The sequence below is a fragment of the Hydra vulgaris genome, chromosome 02, assembly GCF_038396675.1.
Source record: "Hydra vulgaris chromosome 02, alternate assembly HydraT2T_AEP".
Lineage (NCBI taxonomy): Eukaryota > Metazoa > Cnidaria > Hydrozoa > Anthoathecata > Hydridae > Hydra > Hydra vulgaris.
In genome coordinates, this window is record NC_088921.1 from 62,332,704 (window position 1) to 62,359,715 (window position 27,012).

The following is a 27,012-nucleotide window of genomic DNA, read 5'->3' on the forward strand; positions in this document are numbered from 1 at the left end:
CTTCAGTCGATTATTAATTCTTCTTCTTTTAGTTTCACTAAACATGCCCATTAACTCTCCACTACCTATGTTGTGCACTAGCTGTCTCCTCCTTGAATTTTACTGCAATAGAAAGGAAGAAATATCACTGATAAGTATATTTAAATAAAAATAGCAATTAGAACAATCACGTTGATAAGCTACTTTTTGGTAGAACATAAATTTTTGCCCTAAAACAATCACTTTAAGAGGGTTTCCGAAAAAAAAATTTTCACTTTTTATTAGTAAATCTGGATTAGGTTTGCCGTCTTTAATTTTTTACAAAAAATTTTTAACAAGCAATTTGATTAAACTGTGTTTTTAAGCAAAGCGTTCTTCAAACATCTAGCATACAAGATGTCAATGCTGATCGCAGAAAAGTTTGTATCAAGCCACATTTTACTGTTCCAATGATCAAAAAGTGCGTCAAAGCACTGTATTGTTTCAAAAAGACGATTGTCACGATATCTTGCTATACAGTTGTGTCCAAATAACAGACATTTTTTCCTTTCCAGAGAATGCTGACCGACATGAACATTTATATCCCAGGAACACTCAGTATGAGTAATATAAATTTAAAGTTATAAATAAATTAAAATTTTTTTTTTTAACCAAATTCAATACAAAAATCAAAATTTATGTTTGAATTTGGTTAAAAAAAGAACATATGTAATTTAGCTTGCAAGCTAAATTACATATGTTCCAAATTTCTTATGTATAAAATATAAGTTATAGGACTCACTCTTCCTTATATTATTATGGAACTCACTCTTCCTTATTTATAGGAGTTCTTTTTTTAATGACATACTTAGTAAATTAAAAAAAAATTTAATTTAATAAATTAAATTAAAAATATTTTATTTTTCTTGTGTAGTTAACAAAGTATTGTCGTTTCAACGGTTTCCACTCTGATACTACTGGAATAGTCAAGCATTGACAAACTTTATTTTTTGTCAATGATCTATTAAGAGTTTTACTGCTTGTTCCTGTTGTTTAAACTTGTGTGACAATAGTAAGTCTCTTTATTACTTTTTCATGAGCTTCAAACTTATATCAAAGCGTCGGCTGTTATACACATTTTAAAACAATAAACTTGCGTCGGCTATGCTTTTGAAATCTATAGATTGATTGCAAAAGAAGCTCATAGTTTTCAATTAACAACAGTTCAATTTTAAAAGTAAATATAGCATCTAGATTTTAACTTATATTTATACTTGTGTTTATTTATTTATTTACTTAATTTTACGTTTTCTGACATCAAATGACATTTTCATGATGACATTGGAATAAAAGCTCCTCAAATAAATGCATCTACATACTAAACCAGATATACACTCATATTTTTTACAATGATTTAATTTTTAAAAAAAAAACATTAAACTTTCATTGTAAAAAAAATAAAATAAAAACAATATGCTTTTAGTTATATTAACAACGAAAAAATTTTTATGAGGAAAAGAAAAATTAATAACACTTTTGAAACATAAACATATATTATAAAGTTATTTATCACAAAATGTAGAAAATGAAATCCTACACCGGAATTTACTACTATCCGCTTTTCGATGAAATGTAAATTCTAAATATATATCGCCAAAAAACATTTTGAAAGATGAATTTTAAATAATTTTTTAAATTCCATTTATCTATGTATTTTAATGATTATACAGCATTATTGCAATGCATTATTGTTTAGGAATGTTAACTTTCTTACTGGCTATATTTTGTTTAACACATTTAGTTGAAGGTAAATATATATATATGTGTGTGTGTGTTCATATGCATAAAATGAAAGTTTATAATTAAAGAAATAAGAATGATATATTTTTGATAGTGAACACAGTTTTTAAATTACTTGTTTTTACTTATGAATGAGACGTTGCTCTCCTAATAAGACGTTAGTTTTGTTTTTTATGAAAAAATTATAATCCACAAGCATAATAATAAACAAAATTAAGATTTATTTGGATCGAATAGCTTGTTTTACTAAATTTAACTGAAAACAAAGCATAAACACTATTTTTATTGAATATAAGCTGATAGTCGATTTTTAAAATTGACTATTAAGACAAGTTGCGTTAAAAATGCTACATTCTAATTATGCTAACTATAAAAAACGAATATCGATCTTATATTTATTGCAAAACCTTCAAAAAAATTAGATAAAAATGAATTTAGGAAAAAAAATTCAAAAACTAAAATTGCATTTATCTCCTTAATCTTTTTCCTTGAGCAGGTCTACTTATTAACAAAAATAGATATTTTAGTACTTACGCCGTAAATTTTGATCTTATAAAAAAACTCTGGGGCACGTAACACGAATAGTTTTATCATATCGAAGCATTATCGACATTTTCCTAATTCTCCACATTTTAGATAGTTGAAAAAAAATCTAATCGTTAAATCATATTTCTAGTAAAAAAAAAAGAATAATATTTCTCAAAAGATGGATTTCTCACTATGCATGAAGTGTATGTAATTTATATAGTAGTTTTCCGGTAAATACAAAAGTTTATAACTTTGTCAATGTTTTGTTAAAAGGTTAGGCAGAGGCATAACTAGGTTTTTGACGCCCCTGGCTAGATGATTTTTGGCGTCTTAACAAATTGATATTGTTAGAAAACATAATTTCATTTACCATATTTACCAACAGGTTACGTAAATATTTATTAAATATTTGTGTAACCTGTTGTTATAACGTGAATATCAAAATGTAAAGAGAGAAACAATATCAACATATAACATCATATGAACTTTACAAAATCTTTGTGGCATATAATCACATAAACGTTACTGTACTATGCTTGCAGTATAGTCAATGAAAAATCATGTCATTGGGGTAGCAAAAAGATTTCACAATGTTATTTTATATTGTTATATGCAGATGCAGTTTGTATTGTTTAGCGGCAGCAACATTTATATGTTGTTGAGTGCAGCCTTAAACACATTTGAATCTAGCATCAATAAGAATGCTTCCTTTTAGAAAACAATAACTGGTTTGACTTTTTTTGTAGTTTAAAAATTAGTTACTGTCCAGCGCTTGAGGAAATGAAGAATTTGTACGAGATATGATTATTTTAGCTGCATTATGATTAACTAAATTAAAGTCTAGTCATTTATAATTATTTAAATATAGATTTTGTGCGTTTAGAGATACTCTAGATTTTTCAACTCGATTTCTAATAGACCACATCAGTTCGTCACAACTTTTTGTTTACATAATCCCATCACACAGACTTCATTATTGCCAAGCTGTTTACCTTATTTGCTCTCTGAACCATATATTTCTAAATGTTTTTTGCCATAATCGAGACTCGCCACATTTTCATCAACAAAGATATCATCCACGTTGGCAGATGTTCCATTCTTTACTAACTCATCTTGGTCAATAATGGCGTTTACAACGGATTTAATAATTAATGGCGCAGCATTCAATACAAAACCAAGTTATGCCTAAAAATAACTTTTATTGCAAATTAATACAGTTTTGAACTGCTGAAGATATTCCTCAGTTTTCAACTGGAGAAAAACCTAGCGCAGAATCATGGTTGGTAGTTTGTTTTTTATTCTTCACCATTCTCTCTCAACTTATCAACGCACACACCTGCATCTTATGTACACACCTCGATGAAATTGTTAGTTTCTCTCCAATCCAAAACAGGTCAAATTTTATTGCCTTTGTTTCTCTGAATCACAGCCATTAAAATAATTTGTCCTTTGGGCAATCCCATCACATTTCCCCTATACTCAAATAACCATTTCTGTCTAATCCAATCTTGAATTTCATTTTCATATTCCAATTTAGCATATTTGGTATCTTGTATTAATCAGGTTTATAAAACAGTCGTTTGGCTCCGTCTCCATCTTTCCTTTTCCATTCCACTAAGACAATTTAAGTATGAAATATAAATCGTTTTCTCTGTAGAACAACCTCAACATTTATGTTTCCCAGATTAATTAAATGCTTTTTTTTTGCACTACTTAGAATTAACTATTTATTATTATCTTCTGCGCAAGTTGTACTTTTTTACAAAATATCCCTGAAATAGTTACTGGACTTACTTTGAAGTTTTACTACACTGAGTAGTTTTTGAACTTACAGTTGGAATTCTGAAAGATCGAATTAATCTTTTCAACCATTTATTAATTAAATTATTAAATGCTTGAAAAGCACGACTAACTGGTTTAAGTATGACTTAGTACTGCAAAGTAATATGTGCTGGACTTTGATAAACTACAAAGTTGATGTACATATGTTGTGTAATTCCATTTGCATGCAATAAAAAACTCTTTCATATGAAAATACATTAAATTAACTACAAAAGACTCAAATACTTTTATACCTACTTATCCATCTTGTCTCACATAGAAGAGAAATATTAGTGACAAAAGATATCCGTTTTGGACTATCACGAAAAAATGCAAAAGTTGCTTTGACAGTGCCAAGAGTAATTCGTATCACTGCAACACTATTTTGATCATTACCTACGAGATCGAGTCTACGTGAGGCGCAGTGAACTTTGGGGTAAATTCTTCGAAATTTTTCCTGAACACCATTTTCTTTCCCAGCCATTGTGGAGCACCATTTATCGATCGAATTATTATAGAAGACCAAATTTTTTATCGAGCGAATTTTTTTAATTTTGAATAATAAAATAAGATACCGTAGCAGCGTTAAGCAAGAATCCAAGAAATTCCTCACTCATTACAGCCTTCTCTCTAGATGTATTAACAAACCGCACTCTCAGTGATAACTGTTTCTGAAATATCTACTGTTTTATCAACTATTACCAAAAATCCAACAGCATTATTGGCAACTTTTACAATAACTTGGTATTTTCAATAATATAACTGGTATTTCAGCAGCTGTATCAAAAAATATTTTTTTAAATGCTGCCTCCACTTCCGATTCTATACTCATAAAGTTGTTGGACATTTCCTTTGTTTTTACATTTACTACGTAATCCCAAATCATTTGTTCTGCAAACAAGATTTTAGAAATAAAAGGATACACCTTTTTTCTGTTTTTTCAGGAAATAATTTTACTGAATTATCTGATGATTATTTTTATTTAGATCTCTTATTGTTGATGCGAATTGTTTAGCATGTCTCTGAGTCCCAGGATGCCATGCTAAGCAGGTATGGTTTTTGGCACACTTCGTAAAACACTTTGTAAAAGGGTTAGAAATGAAGACACCTTAAATTTCTCTTTAAATTGGTTGTGGAATAAAGCACAAAATACCCAAAGTACCTTTTTATCTAGGTGAATATGATAACCATAAAGTATACTGGGTAAGCCAAGAATTCCTTAATTAACGTTTTCCATTTGAAAAATGTCACTTTTGAAATCGTGGGGTGGGTGAGACTGTTAAAGATTAGTTTATCAAACAATAGGAACTTTTATAGTACATTTTACATATGTCCAGTGTCACAATTTAACCTAGTATCTTCTCTTTATGTTTGTCAGATTCTTGTTTGAGAAATAGTGTTTGTGATGATTCCGTTTTATGTTTTTTGTTGTTTTTTTTCTTTAGATTTAATATAATACAATTTAGTTTTTCTAAAATTATTACTTATATATTTTTAAAGTTCAGTTTATTACCATCTAACACTTTATGTTAAATAAAACCACTAAAAGAATAAATGATCTAAACTTTAAAGTTCAGTTAGAGAAAAGTTTAAAAAAACCTAAAAGATTTTAACGGACGAAAGATTTCTTTTATTGTTAGTCTTTTTGTATTTTATTATTATACAAATTCATTATTTTATCAACAAATTTTTGTGCATAATTTGTTGTCAAAATTAATTTTATCAAAGTTCAATTATTTTATTTGAAATGTAACAAAATTTAGTACTGACATATTATAATTTTTCTGTAACCGTTCAAACAAGTAGTTAATTTTTTTCCGAAACCGTAACAAAACATGACCAAAAAGTAATTTTTTTTACCGAAACCGTACCGCCATAAAATCAAAAAAATAACGTTTTTACCAAAACTGTTCATGTTTAACAAATTTTATGGCACTTGGATTGGTAACAAACACGAAGCTTTTCTTCTAAATTTAGAAAACGCAGGGAGAGGGTAAGTGCCCCCTAGCACTCCCCCCCCCCCCCCTTCCTTGCTGGCACTAATGTTTGAGAACATAAAACAAGTTTTAAAATTACTTTGTTTTCAAATAGTTGTTTTCACTCTAGTAACATGTATAAAATTTGCAAATGTTTTTCTTTGATTGGACTGAGCTGCTTAGCCATCTCCCAACGTTTGGTCCGAAGCATCTAGAAACATTTTTGGAAACCAAACAATATTTTGAAAACTAGAAACACGTGATTTAATTAAATTAAATGCCCTCAAGTATTTTAAAAAGTATTTATTTAAAAAATTTAAAAATCAAATTACAAAATTTGTATAAGTTTCTCTTGAGTTGATCTTCAAAATAACAAAAACTCTTGAAGGAATTCGGCTTTAAACCTCTACTTTTATCGTTATTGGTATCCAGGAGCTCTAAAATTGTCAAGTAACTTATAATCTGTAATAAAAAAAAAAGTTATGAGATTTTATGACTTGAAACCTATTGTTTATTTCCCGGAGTCCTGGACACCATTACACATAAGATACCATCATACATAAAGACTCAAGGATCAAATTTTGATTGCTTGTCTAAACCTAAAAGGCTTTTTCTTAATATTAAAACTCAATACATTATTGAAACTATTTATTTTGTGAATTTTTAATCCAAAGTTCTTTTTGGGACTCCACATCACTACCAAGAACCGAGTGCAATAGACTATTTGTTTATTTAGTAACTATACTTTATAAAAACAATTCCTGTTCTTTGAAAGCTTCCAATTGGTCAAACAAGGTTAGCATCTTTAAACTAACATAAAGAAAAATTTATGGAACTCAACGTAGAAATGTTTTGATGATAACAATTCCACATGATAACAACCATTGTTTTTTTAAAAATTGCTTAACAATACAAAAGTTTGATCAGAAATTAAAAAGTCTATTGCTGCATTTATAATATACAATACAGGAAGACAGAAAAACTTTTGGAATACCTTTGATTCTGATTATAGAGATTCTTTTTTTAATTTTGAGACAACATGCATTATCGCATTAAGTTTTGTAACTTTTACATTTATTGTCACTATTTGTGAAAGCATAAAGAAATTCAAGCTAACGCAACCCCGCAACGCTGTAATATCAGTTTTATAGATTTAAAAATAGCTAAATTTGAAGCAGACTTTTTTTAAGAAAATTTCTTTTTCAACAACTCTGTTTTTGTGATAACTACAGAATTGTAGACTTTAAAGGATACTTACAGTGTATTCAAAATACACATTAAAATTTTCATATTTTAAAAATAACAATATTTGTTGCAGTTTCTTGTTTCTAGGGATTTTGAAATAGCTTATCTTTAATGAGACGATAGGTATACCATTCTTGTAAATCTTTAATGAGACGATAGGTATACCATTCTTGTAAATCTTTAATGAGACGATAGGTATACCATTCTTGTAAATCTTTAATGAGACGATAGGTATACCATTCTTGTAAATCTTTAATGAGACGATAGGTATACCATTCTTGTAAATCTTTAATGAGACGATAGGTATACCATTCTTGTAAATCTTTAATGAGACGATAGGTATACCATTCTTGTAAATCTTTAATGAGACGATAGGTATACCATTCTTGTAAATCTTTAATGAGACGATAGGTATACCATTCTTGTAAATCTTTAATGAGACGATAGGTATACCATTCTTGTAAATCTTTAATGAGACGATAGGTATACCATTCTTGTAAATCTTTAATGAGACGATAGGTATACCATTCTTGTAAATCTTTAATGAGACGATAGGTATACCATTCTTGTAAATCTTTAATGAGACGATAGGTATACCATTCTTGTAAATCTTTAATGAGACGATAGGTATACCATTCTTGTAAATCTTTAATGAGACGATAGGTATACCATTCTTGTAAATCTTTAATGAGACGATAGGTATACCATTCTTGTAAATCTTTAATGAGACGATAGGTATACCATTCTTGTAAATCTTTAATGAGACGATAGGTATACCATTCTTGTAAATCTTTAATGAGACGATAGGTATACCATTCTTGTAAATCTTTAATGAGACGATAGGTATACCATTCTTGTAAATCTTTAATGAGACGATAGGTATACCATTCTTGTAAATCTTTAATGAGACGATAGGTATACCATTCTTGTAAATCTTTAATGAGACGATAGGTATACCATTCTTGTAAATCTTTAATGAGACGATAGGTATACCATTCTTGTAAATCTTTAATGAGACGATAGGTATACCATTCTTGTAAATCTTTAATGAGACGATAGGTATACCATTCTTGTAAATCTTTAATGAGACGATAGGTATACCATTCTTGTAAATCTTTAATGAGACGATAGGTATACCATTCTTGTAAATCTTTAATGAGACGATAGGTATACCATTCTTGTAAATATTATTCTAGCTAAAAGAGTTTTTGTCATTTTAGAAAAAATAAAAGTGAACGCAACACCAAATGAAACAATAAACAGTTGTTTTAAAATAACGTTTTTTAATCTTTGTACCTTTATATTTTAGGTACAGAAAATAAAGATTCTGGTTTACAATCAAATGTCACAGGATGTCATGGCAACAAAAAAGTTAAGCATCCTAGTGATTGCAAAAAGTATTTTTATTGTAAAGGAATTGGAAAAGGTATAGAAAAAGAATGTGCTGACAACGAAAATTTTGATCCAGACTTTGAGATGTGCGTATGGAACCAAATTTATAAATGTGAAGGTAAGTAGCAGGTTGTTATCCAGAATGGTTATCTATGTAAAACGTTTTGGTCTTAGTAATATTATCTCCTTACATCATATTACTTAAGTAACTTTTATATGCACCGCTTCTGCCAAAACATACTTGTTAAAAATAAACCCAGAACTTCGGTAATTTTAATTTTGAATTAGTAATAGTAATTTAAAATGGTTGTTACTATGTAATTAGATTGGATAGTTGATATTTTATTACTTGTAGATATCTTTTTACTTGTTTATATTTCGCTACTTGTTGATATTTCGTTACCAATTATATTTTCGTTCATAATTTGTTGCTTGCTGATATTTCCTTACTTGTTGGTTGTTCGTTACTTGATGATATTTATTCAGAATAGCTAATAATTAAATGAATAGGGTTTGTCAAATATTTGTTAATATATTTAAGATAGAAACATTTGCAACAGTTTGAAAGATGGAACGTATTTAAATCCTGAAAAATGCGATAGCTTTGTTAAATGTATTGGAGGAGTGGCTTACAATCAAGCATGTCCAAAAGGTTTATGGTACAATGCTATAAAAGAAAGTTGTGATCACCCTTACAATGTTGACTGTAAAGGTATTAGGTATTATCAAAATAAATATTGTTATATTATATTATTATTATAACTTTTTATTTCGTTGATTAAGCAGTATTACAATTTTCATATAAGTTATGTAAAAAAATTATCATCAAAAACACCTAGATATAAACTTTTTAAATTTATAATTAGTCAGGTACTCAAAAAAGGTAAGGACGATGTGTTTATCGTCACAACCTTTTTAATGAGCCCCTGTTGTCACTCATTAAAAAAGAATTATTTTTTTTTTACAACCGAAAAACAAAAAAACAGCAGCAAAAGTACTTTTACTAAATGCCATTTGTAAGATAAAATAACAAATAAAAATTCAATAAAGCAAAAAACATTTTTTGCGTGTAATAAATGAAAAACAAAAAATATTAAAATAAATAACAATTAAAAAACAACAACGGAGAATTCAAAAATTTTAAAGCAACTAAGTTGTATCCATACATTGGAACGCAAAAAAAACTGCGTTTTGCGTTTGCGTTCCAAAATAAAAACTCACACGCAAACTCAAACGCATTTGACGCAATTTATTGCGTTTACTTACATAAAGGTAAACGCAATTTACGCAAATAACCGCGTTTACGCGCGTATTTAATACGCAACTTACGCATATAAAATGCGTTTATAAACGTCACTCAAACGTAACTTACGCGTTTAAATGCGTTTGCGAACTTGACTATTTTAAAAAATGTATCTCTTCAAGAGATATATTTTTATTGCACTATATATTTAATTTATTTTTGTGCTTTTCAAGTTCAAAAAATATATTATCTTTATATTATAAGTTTACATTTCACTATCTGAGTCATCGTCGTCTGAAAAATCATTTAAACTTTCAAAAAGTTAAGTTTACTTTTAACAATGAGCGACTGATAATCAGATCAGCATTCATGTTGCCTCGTCTCTTTTCACATACAAAATCAAAAGTATAAAAATATCTCTCTATAAAAGCTGCTGACGATGGAAATTTAGTAAGATGACAAATAGCTTTCGTAACATTGGCATTTTAGAATTTTCGAACCAAAAATCATAAGAAGGATACACAGATATTGCAAGTCATTTATCTTTGATTTGCTTAAAAAAGTAAAGTTTTTTTTTTCGATTTCAAGTAAATAAAGTTGTAAATTAGGCTGGCGAGCTTCTGGGCAATAGTTATGATCTAGCATAAATCCGCTGAGCGAATCAGTTTGCTGATCATTGAACTCAATCGTTCTTTCGTGTGTATGCTCATATCCTGATTGCGATTCTGAAGCACTTTGATAAATATCATGTGGTGTAAAGAATTTTAGGATTTCGCGTAGATTTTTTCTACTGCTCCTAAACAACTTTCAGTTGTAATACAAACTTTAATATAATAAATTAATATATAAAAGTAGTTAAATTTATAAATTTGGTTTTGAAGAACTATTTGTGAAACTAAATTTTAAATTTTTTTTTGTCTTAATTAAATAATATAACTTAATAACTAAATACCTTTAACAATAAATTGACAATCAGGTCTAAAGAACCACAATTTAAACTTTGAGGTATTCAACAGTGATGATATTTGATAAATTCCTGAGTTAAGTTCGTACTGAAACTTTAATTTAAAAGAAGAAATTAACAAGTTGGCAAATTCTATAGTCAATGCAGGCAAAACATCAGCAACCGATGAAAGATTCTTTTGTAAAATTAAGTTGAACTGATATGCAGGAAGAATGATTTGTAGGTATAGTTCAATCTATCTAATTCGATTGAACATTGATTTTCCTGATCGAATGCATTTCTTTTATAAGCACTTTAAAAATCTGTAACATTAGGAAAACAGCTGACAAACGAATTTTATCACAACTTTTTTGTAGTTTAGCTTTATTTTTTAAGAAGTATTGAACGCTATTTATAGGCTGATTTTTGCTTCTTGAATACTTTAAAAGCGTTGCAAGTAAACGACACATATATTTTTGTTTCTTAATTGCGATTCGTACAGCAATGTTTGTTTTATGATCTGCGCATGAAAAGCACGTTTTGATGTTCCTAATTCAATTTCAAGATCTTTAATTAGCTCAGCACAAAGAACGTATTCATTATCTTCGTAAAAGTCATAAGTGATGTTTACTTCCTCAGCTATTTTGGCTAACTGAATAACATTTATAAAAGTAAGCTTTCTTGATTCAATTAATAGTACTTTAAGAAGTTAATCAGAGGTTTGAATTTCAACATTTAAGACTTCATCTTCACCTATTTTTAGCAGTTCATTATTTGTTTCTTCAATATAAAGGAAAACCTTTTGGTTCAGCAATGGATCATCTTCATATGCGCTATCGCCACCTTTTGTCTCTTCAACTCTTTCTTCTTGAGACTTTTCATATAATTGCTTAAACAGTCTGACAAATGAGTTTCCTTCATCACATGTAATAGCTTTTAAATAAATATAACTTAATTAACCAATAAATTAATTGTGCTTACAGTAATTAAAGCTATAAAATTAAAAAAAAATTACCATTTATTTTTGATTTATTGAAGGTAAAAGTATTGATAATCTTTTCAACTCTTAATTTAATATTTTCTGCATAGTGACGTCCCGTCAATTGTTCCATACCTATAATGATGATTTCTTTTTTTAAATCACTGTTCTTCAATGTTGCACTAACCGCAATAAAGTCCAACATTTCAGGAAATGTCCATATATCACTAAATAAAGTGACAACCAGGGCATTGTCTACTTTTTCGTTAATTATGCTTGATAATTTTGCCATCGTTTCTGGTATCAAGTTTTCTCTAAAACTTTTTGTACAAAAAAGTGGAACTTTGACAATTTTCCTAAAAAAGGGATTATTAAATGCATTAATAAAGTAGTTCGATGTAATAAAGAACTTGATAGTGTTCAAAGTATCGGCATCTAGCACGTTTCGCTTTTTATTTGATTTGTTTTGTATGTCATGTGAGTCACTTACCCAAAATGTTGTGATGGTCTTTTTGTAAATGCTTCTTAATGTTGGATGTTCGACCAATGCGAGCTGTGAACTTTTGATTACAAAACATGCAGAAAAACTCGACATCATCTTGTGATTTATTTATTCGAGTATCAGATGTAGTGAAATGAAGATATGAAGTGTACTCCTAAAATATATAAAAATCAAGCGCTACATTGTTCTTAATAATACTTTAAATCTTAGAAAAAGTAATTTAAATACCCGTTCAATTAATTGTAAAGTAAATTTCGAAAATTTCGGGAAAATGTTTCTTTGGCCAAAATTTTGCATTTTGTTTATCAAATTACACGAGTCTTCAGATAATTTTGCCAAAAGACTATAACTCTGAAACCTTAATCTCGGGTTTTGCTGAATAGGAGGAATAGAAATATTGGAAGCTGAAGTATTATTCGAAGACTTTGCCGATAATGATGTCAAAGCTGTACTTGGTGTCTGCATAGTAGATTTCGTCGTTTTTGTAGGGTTTGCAGATCTTGTTCTCTTTGAAATTATTTCTCCAGATTTAGATGCAGACAAACTTTGAGATAAATAAGGTTGTAATTGCAGCTGTTGTGATTGCAATATTTCTTCATGTCACTCTTTTGAACTAGACTTTATAATATTCTCATGATAGATTTACTCTTGCGAGATTGATGAATCATATTAGATTAGATATTTATAAAACAATTAAGTAAAGCTTAGTTTTGTTTCCTAAACTTATTTTTTTTATGCTTTATATGTATAAGCTGCATATCTTTATATCATATCGAAATGCCTATAGGAACTTCCTTATGGTATAAGGAAATGCCATTAGACATATCCCTTAAAACAAATTACTACGTGATTTTATCTGATTTTAGGTCATTTTATAACAAATTTAAAAAGTAATTATCGATTAAATTTGTTAAAAGTGGTATTTAATTTCTCATTATAATGACTCCTTTTAAAAAGATTGTACTATGTTTTTTAAATTGAGTGAATATAGTCAGATTTTTATAATAATTGAAATGAGCTTACTAATTAAAGGTATTAAGTTATACTTTTTTCTAAAAATAGTTTTGGTTAAAATAATAGTACTGCACACAACTGAGTATTATTGCGTTCAATTAGTGAGCGGAAAATAAGTTTTCCTTTGTTTTAAGCAATTTTTAAATGTCAATTTTTAAAATCAATCACATTGTGTTTTTGTGGTTGATTGCTCGTCTTAAGCGATCCTTTTTATATATAAAATGAAAAAACATACAATGGGACAATTACTCAAAGGAATTAATTGCTCGTGGCTGGGAAAAGATCTACAAAACTAGCTAATTGCAAATAAACGAGTTTTGTTGATTGAGTTTTAGAATTATTATACTTTGATTATCGTGGAATAAATTAGCCACAAAACAAACATTTCTTTATCATAATCACACAAATAATAATAATACATAGGTATGTTATAAAAAAATTCAAAACATTTAAAAATTTAAATTAAATATAATATATTGAAGGGTGAAAAAACTGCATATTAATTCTTTTGATATTTTTAAAAATCAATATAAATTTAAAAAGTTATTAGTGTTTCAGTTTCTTAAAAAACACTTATTTTTAGTTCCGATTTTACATTAAATTGTGTGATCATAATTTTTTTTTAATTACAAAAAATAACCTTAAATTATTTATATCTTCGCAGAACTGAGTTTTTTTTTTTGATTTTGAAAAAATCATCATTACTGCTTTACCTTATTAAACTAAAATTGCAAATATATAAACACCATCACTGTAATACTTGATAATAAAATTAATTATGTTTTTATTACTATCGCGCACTATTAAAAACTTAAGTTTATCATTAAAATTACCGTTTAAAAATTAATTTTCTTATAAGTTATATGCAACCTGTAGAAATTTTTATTGTGTAAACTTAACATTAATGGAAAACTATGTATATTTGATTATCAAATTTTATTATGTTACGACCAACATTTCACACTCGTGAAATGTTGGTCGTAACATAATTAAGTTGATTAAGTTTCAAGCGGATAATTTGCATTTGGCAACGAGGCACTTTGCGTAAAAAATTTTAATATTGCATATTGTATAAATATTGTAATATTTTCATAAAAACCATCATTCTTTTATGAGATATCTAACGTAACTTAAACGTTAAATAAAAAAAAAAACTTTTCATAGACTTGACTTTCGTTCACATAAACTGTACTTAGTGGCCGTTTAGTGGGAGTTTAACTGATTTAGCTAGATCTCTCTCTCTCTCTCTCTCTCTCTCTCTCTCTCTCTCTCTCTCTCTCTTGCTATATACACACACACACACACACACACACACATATATATATATATATATATATATATATATATATATATATATATATATATATATATATATATATATATATATATATACATATATATATATATTCATATATATACATATACATATACATATATATATATACATATATATATATATATAAATATATATAATATATATATTTATATATATATATGTATATATATATTATATATATATATATATAAATATATATATATATATATATATATATATATATATATGTATAATATATACATATATATATATAAATATATATAATATATATATTTATATATATATATATGTATATATATTATATATATATATATATATATATATATATATATATATATATATATATATATATATATATATATATATATATATATGTATACAATTTATTTAATTCTAATGTCTTTAATTGTAAACCCTGTAATTTTTTCACACAAAAAAGAATTGATCTTGGAAAACGACTAACAAAAATTAACAAAAGTGTAAGTATTAAACAACAAAAGAAAAAAAAAATGTTATTTAAAAAATAATTTTACTTAGCAGTCAATTAGTTGGCAAATACCAAATCTTTGCTAAGGAGATCTATAACTAAAGCAAACTTCAAAATGTCAAAATCTTCTGCCAGATTATAATCAGCTTTACTAGTCCAGTAAGCCGTGACATATGAAGGGCTATTTTTCTTTTCATTTTTTCAATTTTTCCGTTGTAAATAGTTGCCTGACGAGCATCATCATCACTTCGAGCGTGAAAAATCTTTCGACCAATTACTTTACCTTCTAAATATCTAAAATATCTTGTTTGGTCTATGAATCAAACTCAGGAAATTCTACACCTAGATTTTGTCTAGTTAAATTTTTCACTTTTTTCTCTAATTTTTTCTATCTGAAATTTGTCTTTTACTTATGTTATGGTTTGCTCTATTTATCATTTCTTTTCGCAATTCTATTTACTGAATACATTTTTGCTGCCTTTTCTTTCTTCCATATGAAATTGCAAAATTTATAATTTGTTCCTGTTCAGTTATATTGCATGAATCAATAAAAGCAAGAATATTTTTATTTGTGCTCATATTCGAGATGTCAAATAGCACAAAGTAGCATTAGAGGAACGTTTTTTAGCAGCACTAAACATGCCCAAAACCTCCTCAATCAATGTTATTCAGTCTATCAGATTTTGTTTCAATCAAAAGATCTTTTGTTATTTCCATTTCGAAATAATGTTTATATTGTTTGTGAAGAACATCCACACAACAAGTTAGACATGCGACATTTGTCTATGGAACATTTCTTCATTTAATGATTTTTTTCTTAATGAAAGAAGCAGGCTGTTATTTGGTAATTCTTCTCCAAAAAAGTCTTTTGCACAAGTTAAAAATACTAATGGGACCATCGTATATTTTTTTTAAAACATTAATAACAGTTTGAGCTTTATTAATTCCGTATAGATGACGAACTTGATTTTCTACTGAGGTATAAAGTTTCTTCATCCAAGGACCTGTGAATAGTTTACCCAAAATTCCGAGAACTTGAAGTTCCGATAAGGCAATGTCAGTTGAGAAATTTTCCCGTAGACTTGTTTGTAAGCCACCACATTTAACTGTACCAGTGGCTAAATAAGCTCCAGCCAAGTGAAATAAGATATGTAGATGATTTCCACGATATCTTGAAATCAAACCACGTAAAAAACCTTCAAGTTCTAAGAATTAAGAAAAGCCTTTGGGATAAACTTTTCCGTTTATAAACCTCATCTTGTTCATTTGTAAAATAATTTTACCTGCAAGACAATTATTTCCAAAAAGTGTTCCAGAAACACTTTCTAACTTTTTTAAGGTTAAATAACACATTGTGGAAATGGTTTCTAAAGGATGTAGATAACCATTAAACTCATTTAATGGTTTATCCCATGATTCATTTAACAATTCAACAGTTGCATGATTTACTTTTACTCTATCAGTCATCGTATTAACAATATTGCTCATCATTGCTTTACGAGTTTCTTGATAGCTTGCACTGTTAAACTCTAATGGAACAAGAGCGAGACGGTTCATCTTATTAATTATATGTTGATGGTAGTCAATAGAGTATCAACTGCTAACTGGTCAACAGCCATAACAAAACACTCGTATTGTGTTGTAAAATGTACAGGATTAATATGGATATCCTTTTGTGTGGTGGATTAATATGGATATCCTTTTGTGTGGTGGAATCAAAGCCAAGTGTAAGATTTTTATTAGATAATAATTTTTCTGATACTTGATAGTCAGTTATTATTTCTAACTCACTTACCATTAATTCAACTGTACTGCAACAAGACACTGATTCAAACTCAACACCAAAAGTTTTTCAAGATAATTGGAATGTTTTTTTTTTGGCACTTGATTAACAATTGCATTATAAACAAACAGCCTTAATTTGAATGTGTATGATTCATGATATATTTTTGAACATTAGGGAGAAGTTTATTTTTCACCTAAATTTTCTTCAAGAACTGAATTATTTATTTGCAATGCAGTTATACATTTTTCTTTTTCTTGAAGTTGTTGATAAAATTGTTTAACATTTTGAAGCTCAGAGTTGATTTCTATTTGAAAATGTTTTGCTCGTTTTGCTTCATTTCTTAAATACTTGCATTTTTTTCTTAACATTTTAATGATATTTCTCAACCTGTATTCTGGATCATACATATGTTTTTAAGCTTGAGCATCTGCACCTCTTTTAGCTTCAGCTTTTGGTTTAGAACTTGCATATGTTTTTGCTTTTGTAACAGAGTTTTTAGGCTATTTATACGTTCAGCATTTTTTTTGTTCTTAAAAACTCTATCATTGATGGCTTTATGCAACCTTAATCTAAGAGATGCACACTATGCACAATTAGTGGTAGGAGGTTCAACATTTAGAGAAACATGGGAATAGTTTATTTTATTATTAGACTGTTTGATATCTGGTTTAATTTCAAAAGGCTCATGAAAAAGAGATTTATAGTGCTGAAATCTAATAACAGTAATATGCTTTTGAATTTCTTAAAGTTGTTAACTACTTTTCTAACTCTGTGTTTGTAAACGAAGTTGATATTTTTCTTTAGTTCTTTAGAGCTTTAAATGTTTTAATTAAATTGGACCCATTTGAATAATAAGTGAACATAACATGACCCTTTAATACTGCAATTCCAAAAGGTAATGTAAGGTTTGCTGAAAAATTATCAGTAATGTACAGCTGGCTTATACCATATTTCTTGATTGGATGATTTGGTACAGACATTTTTTAAGTTAGAAGTTAGCCTATGAATTTGAATAAAAATAAAAATATTACAAATCTTTAACACTAGTTTGGTTACTAAAAAAAATTCGCAATAAAAGGTTTTATTAGCTAATTTAATAATGGCTGTCAAAAACATAAAAAGTTCTAATCTAGGGGGAAAAAATTAGATGTCAGGGGAATATCCTACAAACTTGAAATATATAATGAAGGTCCACGCTCATGTTTTTGTTAAATTTAAACATAATAGTTTACTTTAAATTTCAAACCAGCACAAATAAGAATGTGGTGGAGAATAAAATTAAATTGTAGCACCAAATAAAAGTGTAATTCTTTCTTAAATAAAACAATAAGCAAAATATGATTTTTATGCCAACTGAAGCGAGTAAAAATGACGAAGAACTAATATACTTTTAAAACGCATGCGAAGTTTGTCACACAAATAAGGAGCCAAAGTATCGCCGACGGCGTTATGTTTTTGTAACGTACCTATAATACAACTAATTTTTTTATCTTTTAGTGGTGCAAGATTTTCCTAAACTCAAGTTCCTTGTGCATTTGAGAGACCTAGGTAGATTAATATTGTTTAATGCCTTAAATTCCATTGTTTTAAAATTTTTTATATAAAGTTATAACTTTTTTAGTAATTTACTAACAAAATCCTTTAAAAAGTTATAACTTGATAGACCAATTATTTATAAACCAATTAATTGTTTGAATACGTAAGTATCTAAAAAATAGTATATAAAAGGAATTAAACAATATTATTCAAACGCACTGGGGACTTGACCTTATGAACATCTTGCCCCACCCTATCACAAACTTGAAAAAATAAGAAAGCAAATGAAGAGAATGAAAACAATTGTTAAACAAAGAAGTAATTAAAGAATTAAACTTAAAGGTGCAAAGAACGAAGGGGGAGAACACTACGTAGGGGGAGAACACTACGTATACATATATATATATATATATATATATATATATATATATATATATATATATATATATATATATATATATATATATGCGTACGTTCCGTTTCAGTCACGTTTGTAAACGCATTTATACGCGTAGATTGCGTTTGAGTTACGTTCGTAAACGCAATTTATATGCGTAAGTTGCGTATTAAATGCGTGCGTAAAAGCAGTTATTTGCGTATATTGCGTTTACGCTTACGAAAGTAAACGCAATAAATTGCGTCAAATGCGTTTAAGTTTGAGTGTGAGTTTTTATTTTGGAACGCAAACGCAAAACGCAGTTTTTTTTTGCGTTCCAATGGTTGTATCATTTGTAAAATATTAGAAACTATAAAATATTTATCAGGAATTAAGAAGATGCAATTTAATTTGCCGTAAGTACATAATTAGTATTATTAATTATGTTAACAATTTTCATCTTAAAGGTTATACTGTTAACAGAAGTAATAACTTAAAATGAGTGTTTAATAGAGTTGATCCAACTAAATTGATTAAATTGATAAGTGATATACAGTGTAGTCATTTTATTACTAATAAGAGTGCTAATCTTGGGTGATTAAATCATCCATGGTTAAATTCATATTTTAATCAAACTAAAACACAGTTTTCTATTGTTGTCGTATGTATTTCAAAAAATCATATCATTTTGTATCATATTTTTACAAAACAAGTAAAACTTGTTTCGTTTCGTACCGAAGAAAATTTTGTTTCGTTTCATATCATTATTTACAAAACAAAATAAACTTGTTTTGTTTCGTATCGGTTTTTACCGCCCCCAACAGATACTTCACTATTCCCACGCCCACGAGCAATACATGAACTTTAACATTCAAGCAGAATAAATGTGAGTTTAATATTTGCTAACATAATGTTTTGTAAACGAAAGTTTAACTAAAAGGTATATTAACAAAGCAATGAAAAAGCATCATTTTCATAAAATTTAGCGCTTCTAAGAAAGTTTGCAAACGTTAAAAAGACGTTATTGTTGTATTAAAAACAATAACAAAAAAGTTGTCAACTGTAGGTAGGTTTACTTTAATTTTTTGTTAACTTTAAGTTCATCTAGACATAAATTATAAATTTATATGTATATAAACTTGTGTTAGTTATACATATTTGTATGTATATAAACAAGAGTTTGCAATCTTTGTTTGAATGAAATATTTTAAATTCTACTATATAAAGGAGAGAACCTACTAAGTACGAGATTATTGTTTTAACTTTCAATATTCTGCAAAACTAATTAATTTTTAAGTCTAAATAAAACTAATTTCTCGTTAAAAATTGAAAATGTCTGCGTAAATTGGTAGAATATAAAAGTAAATTACTTTTTTATTTTATGCTAACCCTATCTGTCCTAAAAATATTAGCTTTCAGGTAAATTTCAGAAATTTCTTGTTTGTCTTGCTTTTTACCGTTTCATTTTGTAAAAAGTTTAACCTTATTTCGTTTCGTTTCGGTTTTTACAAAAAAAGAAATTATTGTTTCGATTAGTACCGTATTTTTCACAAAACAAGAAAATTTTATTTCGTTTTGTACCGTTTTTTGCGAAATTGTAAAAAAATTGTTTACGTTTCGTAAAATAATATTTTTTATCGTTTTGTCTTGTTTCGCCTTGTACCGTCTTGAGACGCAGATGTTTAGTACGTATTCACGTACGATTTGTAAGTACTCACGTACCTATTGATTGGATAATTTCTGCCGGTATTTTGAACTAAAATAAGCTGGTTATGGTTCTATTACCGTTGTTACTGCTGTTACCACAGTTACCGCTGCAATGTTATTACCAACTCTTTCCACATCGGCTATAATATGCACATTTTCTACTTTACAGGTTTAGAATAGCTTTTCATTATTATGTTGCATATCATTAGGTAAAAATAAGATTTTACATGTGTCAGGTAAGACTCTTTCCTGCGGTCATCCAACCATTTTCAACTTTTCCTATGTCCTATCCTGATTTACCAGCATTTATAACTTTATTTGGAAGAAGAACATATTTAAAAATTCATAATAATGTAGCAAAAGTTTTACTGGCATTTACTGCAAATAAACTGGAGTACTTTCTTCGTTTAAAATTTTTCCTCGTTCACGAATTATTATATCAGCTTTTGATGACTGAAAATCATTCTCATCCATATTGAAAATGCACGTTGAGCCATTTAAATAATGAGCGTTTTTTCCCAAAAGCATTGGAAGTTTAGCAAACCAATTTGTTATGACGTAACCATTCAACTAACTTTGTGTGTTTACCTACTAATTAGTTCATACACAAAATTAACGTTTACCTTTGGTTATAATATCTGAAACAAGGCTGCAAATTCAAAAGGCAGAAAAGCAGTTGTTCATACAAAAAATATAGAAAATAAATAACTTCCTGTCAGGAAATTATGTCAAGAAAGTTATTTGAAGTCTACTATAAGTGTCTACTTACGGTAGGTTTAGAAACGACCCTCAGATTTGCTGTTTAATTTCATTATTATCTTTAATATTGATAAGTTACACGGAACAATATCGTAAATTAATCATTAACTTGCAAAGCTAGTTCATATAGCAGCATTATATATATATAGCACAGAAAATGACGTGCTATGGTAACTGTTTTAGATGCCGGTCTAAATTAGTTTTGAACTTTTTCACTGAGGTAGTATTTACTACTTTGTCTGGCAAGGCATTCCATTGTTGTTAAAAAAGTTAAATTAGACTTGACAGTTTTTGTTGATTTCACGATGGTAGCGGATGCGAAATCAATAGCTGGGGGGAATGTTAATTGGATTAATAAACCAGTTAACTAACTCTATTTTTTTCTCTAATTTATATTTTTGAATAAGGTTTAATCGTTTACTTCGTTCGCATAGAAAAGTGAGACCAACTTTGATACATCTTGGTTTTAAACCAAAAGGCTTCATTTCTTGCGGCACTTTTGTAATACGCAGTTATATACTTTCAATTACAGAAATGTTCTTTTGCCTTGCCTGCAGCAATAGATATTTGGGAGTTTTGCTTTAGGTCATTGGAAAGTAAAACACCAAGGTCTCTTTCTGATGAGGTTGATTCAAGTTGAGTTCTGTTGAAACCGTTGTTTGAGCCACGGTCATCAATAATGTATTGGTGTGGAACGGATTTGGATTGGTTGAAATGCATTATTTTACATTTCCTAATATTTATTTCCATAAGTCATTCTTGAAGCCAATTAACAATATTGTCAATGTCAGTTTGCAGACAAAATTTTTGTTTTTCAGATGACCACACTAGGAATTCGTCTGCATACATTTTGCATACATTTTTGCAACAAATTGTTCTGGTAAATCATTAATGAAGATAGAAAAAGGCGTTGTACCAAGAACTGAACCTTAAGGAACGCCGCTAATAACTTTTTCTCATTCCGATGTTACATTTCCAAGTTGGATACGCTGAGTACAATTTGAAAGAAACGGTTTAATCCAGTTTAAAATTTTATCTTCAATTCCATAGGATTTCAGCTTTTGTAGCAGTCTAGTGCGAGGAATGTTTGGATTCATTTTAGTACCTTCTTTGAAATATATATATATATATATATATATATATATATATATATATATATATATATATATATATATATATATATATATATATATATATATATATATATATATATATATATATATATATATATATATATATATATATATATATATATATATATATATTGATGATACCAATCTATTATATATCAACAAATCACTTACGACTCTTTGTAAAAAGATTAATCAAGATCTTCATTGCTTAAGTAACTGGTTAAATAGTAATCGTATTTCATTGAATATCAATAAAACTGAATACATTATTCTTCGTTCCCCTCAAAAAACTATTGATAATATTAAAATTAAAACTAACAGAAAAAAACTTGTTCCGTCAAAATATATAAAGTATCTTAGAGTATATCTTGATGAAAACTTATCTTGGTATAACCAACTGTATGATCTTAAAAAAACTTACACGAGCTAACAGTATGCTTTCTCTTATTCGTTACTATGTTCATATCCAAACTCTTCTAATGATTTATTTTTCTTTTTTCTCTTCTCACTTTTGCTATTGTTGTATTGTTTGGGGTCAAAAAAGTAACTTTTTACAAATGGCATTGCTAGTTTACAACGCGCATCTATTAGAATGACGTTTTCACCAATGAGATCTGATATCGAAAAGAAATTTTCTGAACTAAAAATCCTAAAACTCCATGATCTTGTAAAGTTTTACAATTGTCTTTTTGTGTTTGACTTTCTCCAAAATAAACTACCAAACTCTTTTTTAAATTTTTTTATTAAAACAAATGAATACACAATCATCACTCTAGGAATACAGAAAATAGTAAGCTATACTCTTCTTTTTTCAACACAATTAAATATGGTAATTTTTCCATAAAACAACAATGTATTTCCCAATGGAACCAGTGTATTCCTGCATTAATAAAAAAATTTAAAAAACGATACCCCTTGTTACGGATTATTTAATGCTCAACAGAATTCAATTTAAAAATATATTGTTGGAATGTATTTATTTAAAATTTCTCTCTGTACTTATGTTGCCTTTGATATATAATTTCTTTACTGAACAAGTGGGGTGATTTTTGCTTTATCTTTTATTTATCTATACTATATTTATTTATTATTGTGTTATTATTGCTACATTTTATGTTATTATTATATTTAGTTATTACCTATGATGTGTACATACAATTTATATTGTATTATAATTATTCTTCATATTGTTGATACTTTATTATTATTATTATTTTGTATTATTATTATAATTATTACATATATCATTATTATTTACTAAACAATCTTTTCTTTTTTTTCTCTCTTATTTATAACTTTAAGGTGTTTTTTAGGTGTCACCCATTGACTAGTTTGTAACTATATGAGTGACACCTAACCAAATTATATTAATTTACGATCAGCATTTGTAAATTTTTATTGGTATGGTTTAAAAAATTACCAATTTAAAAAATTCTTCTTATTTTTTCAAATTCTTCTCTTTTTCATTTTTAAATTTTCAATTTGAAAATGAAAAAGAAAAGAATTGGAAAAAATAAATGCAGCTAAACAATTTCTAAAAAAAATTACTATAAAAAAACAAACCATTTATGCTCAAAGAGAAGCTTAAAGTTTACAAACCAAAATGTGTAATACCAATGTAAACTTTATAAAAAACGTAAGTTTGAAAAAAAAATTTTTTAATATTTTCCTCGTGGAATACTGGAACTGTACTCAGTAAGAGTGCGATTAAGCAGGTAATATTTAGAAATGGTGTCCTTTCATTAAGAAGCATCATTCAAGTATAAGTTACATATTTTGGCTGCTAGGTCCGATTATGCAGTATTTTTGATAGACTATATGATTGAAATTCAATTGAGCATCAGTGGCGGATTCATATAACATATAGTGTACATATATATATATATATATATATATATATATATATATATATATATATATATATATATATATATATATATATATATATATATATATATATATATATATATATATATATATATATATATATATATATATATATATATAAAGATATATATATATATATAAAAATATGTGCATTTATATATATAGCATAGGACGTAGGGTTGGGAAAGGAAGCTACCCCGCGCTATCTATACCGATCAACTGGCGCTCCTTTTTTTTCAAAGTTGAAAAAAAAAAAATTGTAAGTTATTTGATTTCAATATTGAGCGGCAATTTTGATTTGTTTTTATGTGTTAAAAATTTAGTTAAGTTGAAACATCTGGTATAGTATGTAAACTTATCCTTATAAATCTTTTTTGATTTTAAATTACAATATTTCTAGGGGTTATATATACCCTCGTTATTCAAGTCTAATCTTGAGTTTTGTTTCACCTATATATAACTTTCCACACGAACACTCCAGTTTGTAGTCTCCTGGGTAAGAGTTGTTGGGAAGTCGAGGCTTGTTTTTTTGAGTTATTAATTGTTGAAGGTTTTTTGGTGATTTAAAAACTGGAGTATACTATACTCCAGTTTTTAAATCACCAAAAAACCTTCAACAATTAATAACTCAAAAAAAGTCAATAACTCAAAAAAATCAATAACTCAAAAAGATATTTAAAAGTGCCGGCTATACTGTATAGCCGGCACTTTTAAATATCTTTTTTAATTGATTACTTAATTTTGGTACCCATGGTAGAGAAATATAACTAAGTTCTAGTTTTTTGATGTTATTGTTGTTGTTTTGTTGATTATTTTGCTTATTGTTTTTTTATTTTTTTTACAATGTTTTCAAGTATTTTTTTATTAAAACCATTCTCTATAAACATTTCCGTAAGAAACTTTATTTCATGGTTTATGTGTTTTTTACTGCATAATGCAAAAGCTCGTTGGATAAAACCTTTAAATACACTATAAATTACTTTTGGATCGTGACAAGAATGCGGCTTTATTTGCACATTAGTTATTGCATCTTTGCAATACATATTAAAAAGATATGTTCCGGATTTGTTATGTGTTATTGAGAGATCAAGAATATTTGTTGTGTGTGAATCACTTTCTTTTTCAATTGTATATTTGATATTTGTCTGTTGATTATTTAATAAGTCGAGAAAACGTTCTGATTCTGCCTCATTAATAAAACGGGAATGGATATCGTCAACATACCTTTTAAATGATTTTACACGTATTGGTGGTTTAAGATATTGTGCCTGTATTAACGCTTTTTCTTCATAATGTTGCAGAAAACTCTCTGTCATTACTACCATTAATGATAAACCGATAGGACCGGCATCTTCTAATGTGTGTATGTTGCTTTCATGTAAAAAATAATAGTTTGACAAACACTAATCTAAAAGTATTTTTATTTCTGAAAACGATAATTTTAAATTAAAGACAGGACTGGTACGGAGTTGTTCTAATAAAATATCGATTGATTCTTTAGCTGGTATTGAAGGGTAAAGATGATCCTTTATCGAACGGATAAATATTAATTGTGTTGCTAGACTTAAGTTCCTTGCGCGCTTTAAACTGATCATTATCTAAATTTGTAGAAACCGGTTTATGCATTTTCAAAACTCAAAGTACATCTTGTCTAAGTTTATTTGCATCAGTATTTTTGTTAAAATACTTTAACTTTAAAGCTGTCGTTTCAGTTAAACTTATTATATCCATATATGGAACTTTACTTGGAATAGAAACAAAGTTAGGTCCTAATTCAAGTAATTTTTTGTGATGTGTTGGGATATTATCACCACATAAATTAAGTGTTACCTCTTTTATAAATTTGTACTTTCTTTGGTTATCGTTATCTTTAGATCGACTTTCCTTTATTAATAAATCAAATTTGTTTTTTAGCTTATTTCTAGATCGCAAAAACATATACTCGTAGGATTTATCTGTAATGTTTGTAATTTTTTTGAAAATCTTCATTATTTACACAAGATTTTATAAGTTTTCAATTTTTTGATTAAATTATGTTGTTGAAATATCTTTTTTTTTGCTAGCTTTTGGGTGTGTAGAAGATCTTTTTTAACTTTTATCATTAAGCATTTACTAAATTTACTGTTCAGTTGATTTTTTATACGAAGAAATCTTGGGATGACGCAATGCTTAACACATCTTTGAAGAAACATCCATTGATTTTTTGATTTTGCTGCGTTTTTCTTTGCGTTTTTTAATGCGTTGATGTTATGATATAATCCAATACTATAATTAGCGACAATATAATTTTTAAAATTTAACATCTAAGATAAGTTTTTATATAATTTAATTAAGTTGAAACATCTGGTATAGTATGTAAACTTATCCTTATAAATTTTTTATATTAAATTACAATGTTTCTAGGGGTTATATATACCCTTGTTATTCAAGAAATGTGTTAAAAATGCTTTCGGCAAAAACCGGTATTCCTTCCCAGCTAGCACAAATACGTTTGTAAAACGTTAGAACAATGTTGCGAGTAACGTTGCCATAACATCACACAGTGGGCCAGAATTCACTTTTACTGGACAAAATTCATAACTAATTTAATATTAGGGCTATATT

General features: G+C 27.6%; 1 protein-coding gene across 3 annotated transcripts in view; it reads left to right on the top strand.

Annotated features, from left to right (window-relative positions):
* The first annotated feature begins 1,545 nt into the window (after positions 1-1,545).
* Positions 1,546-27,012, top strand: part of LOC100210597 (chondroitin proteoglycan 2) — a 51,759-nt gene continuing 26,292 nt past the window's right edge. For 2 of the 3 annotated variants that reach the window (XM_065791642.1, XM_065791641.1), the window contains exons 1-3: positions 1,611-1,765; positions 8,638-8,838; positions 9,262-9,432. In XM_065791642.1, coding sequence (XP_065647714.1) covers positions 1,699-1,765; positions 8,638-8,838; positions 9,262-9,432 — 439 coding nt within the window. In that variant the 5' untranslated portion in view covers positions 1,611-1,698. Of the gene's footprint in view, positions 1,766-8,637; positions 8,839-9,261; positions 9,433-27,012 lie in introns of all 3 variants that reach the window. The other variant, XM_065791640.1, reaches the window with a different exon arrangement.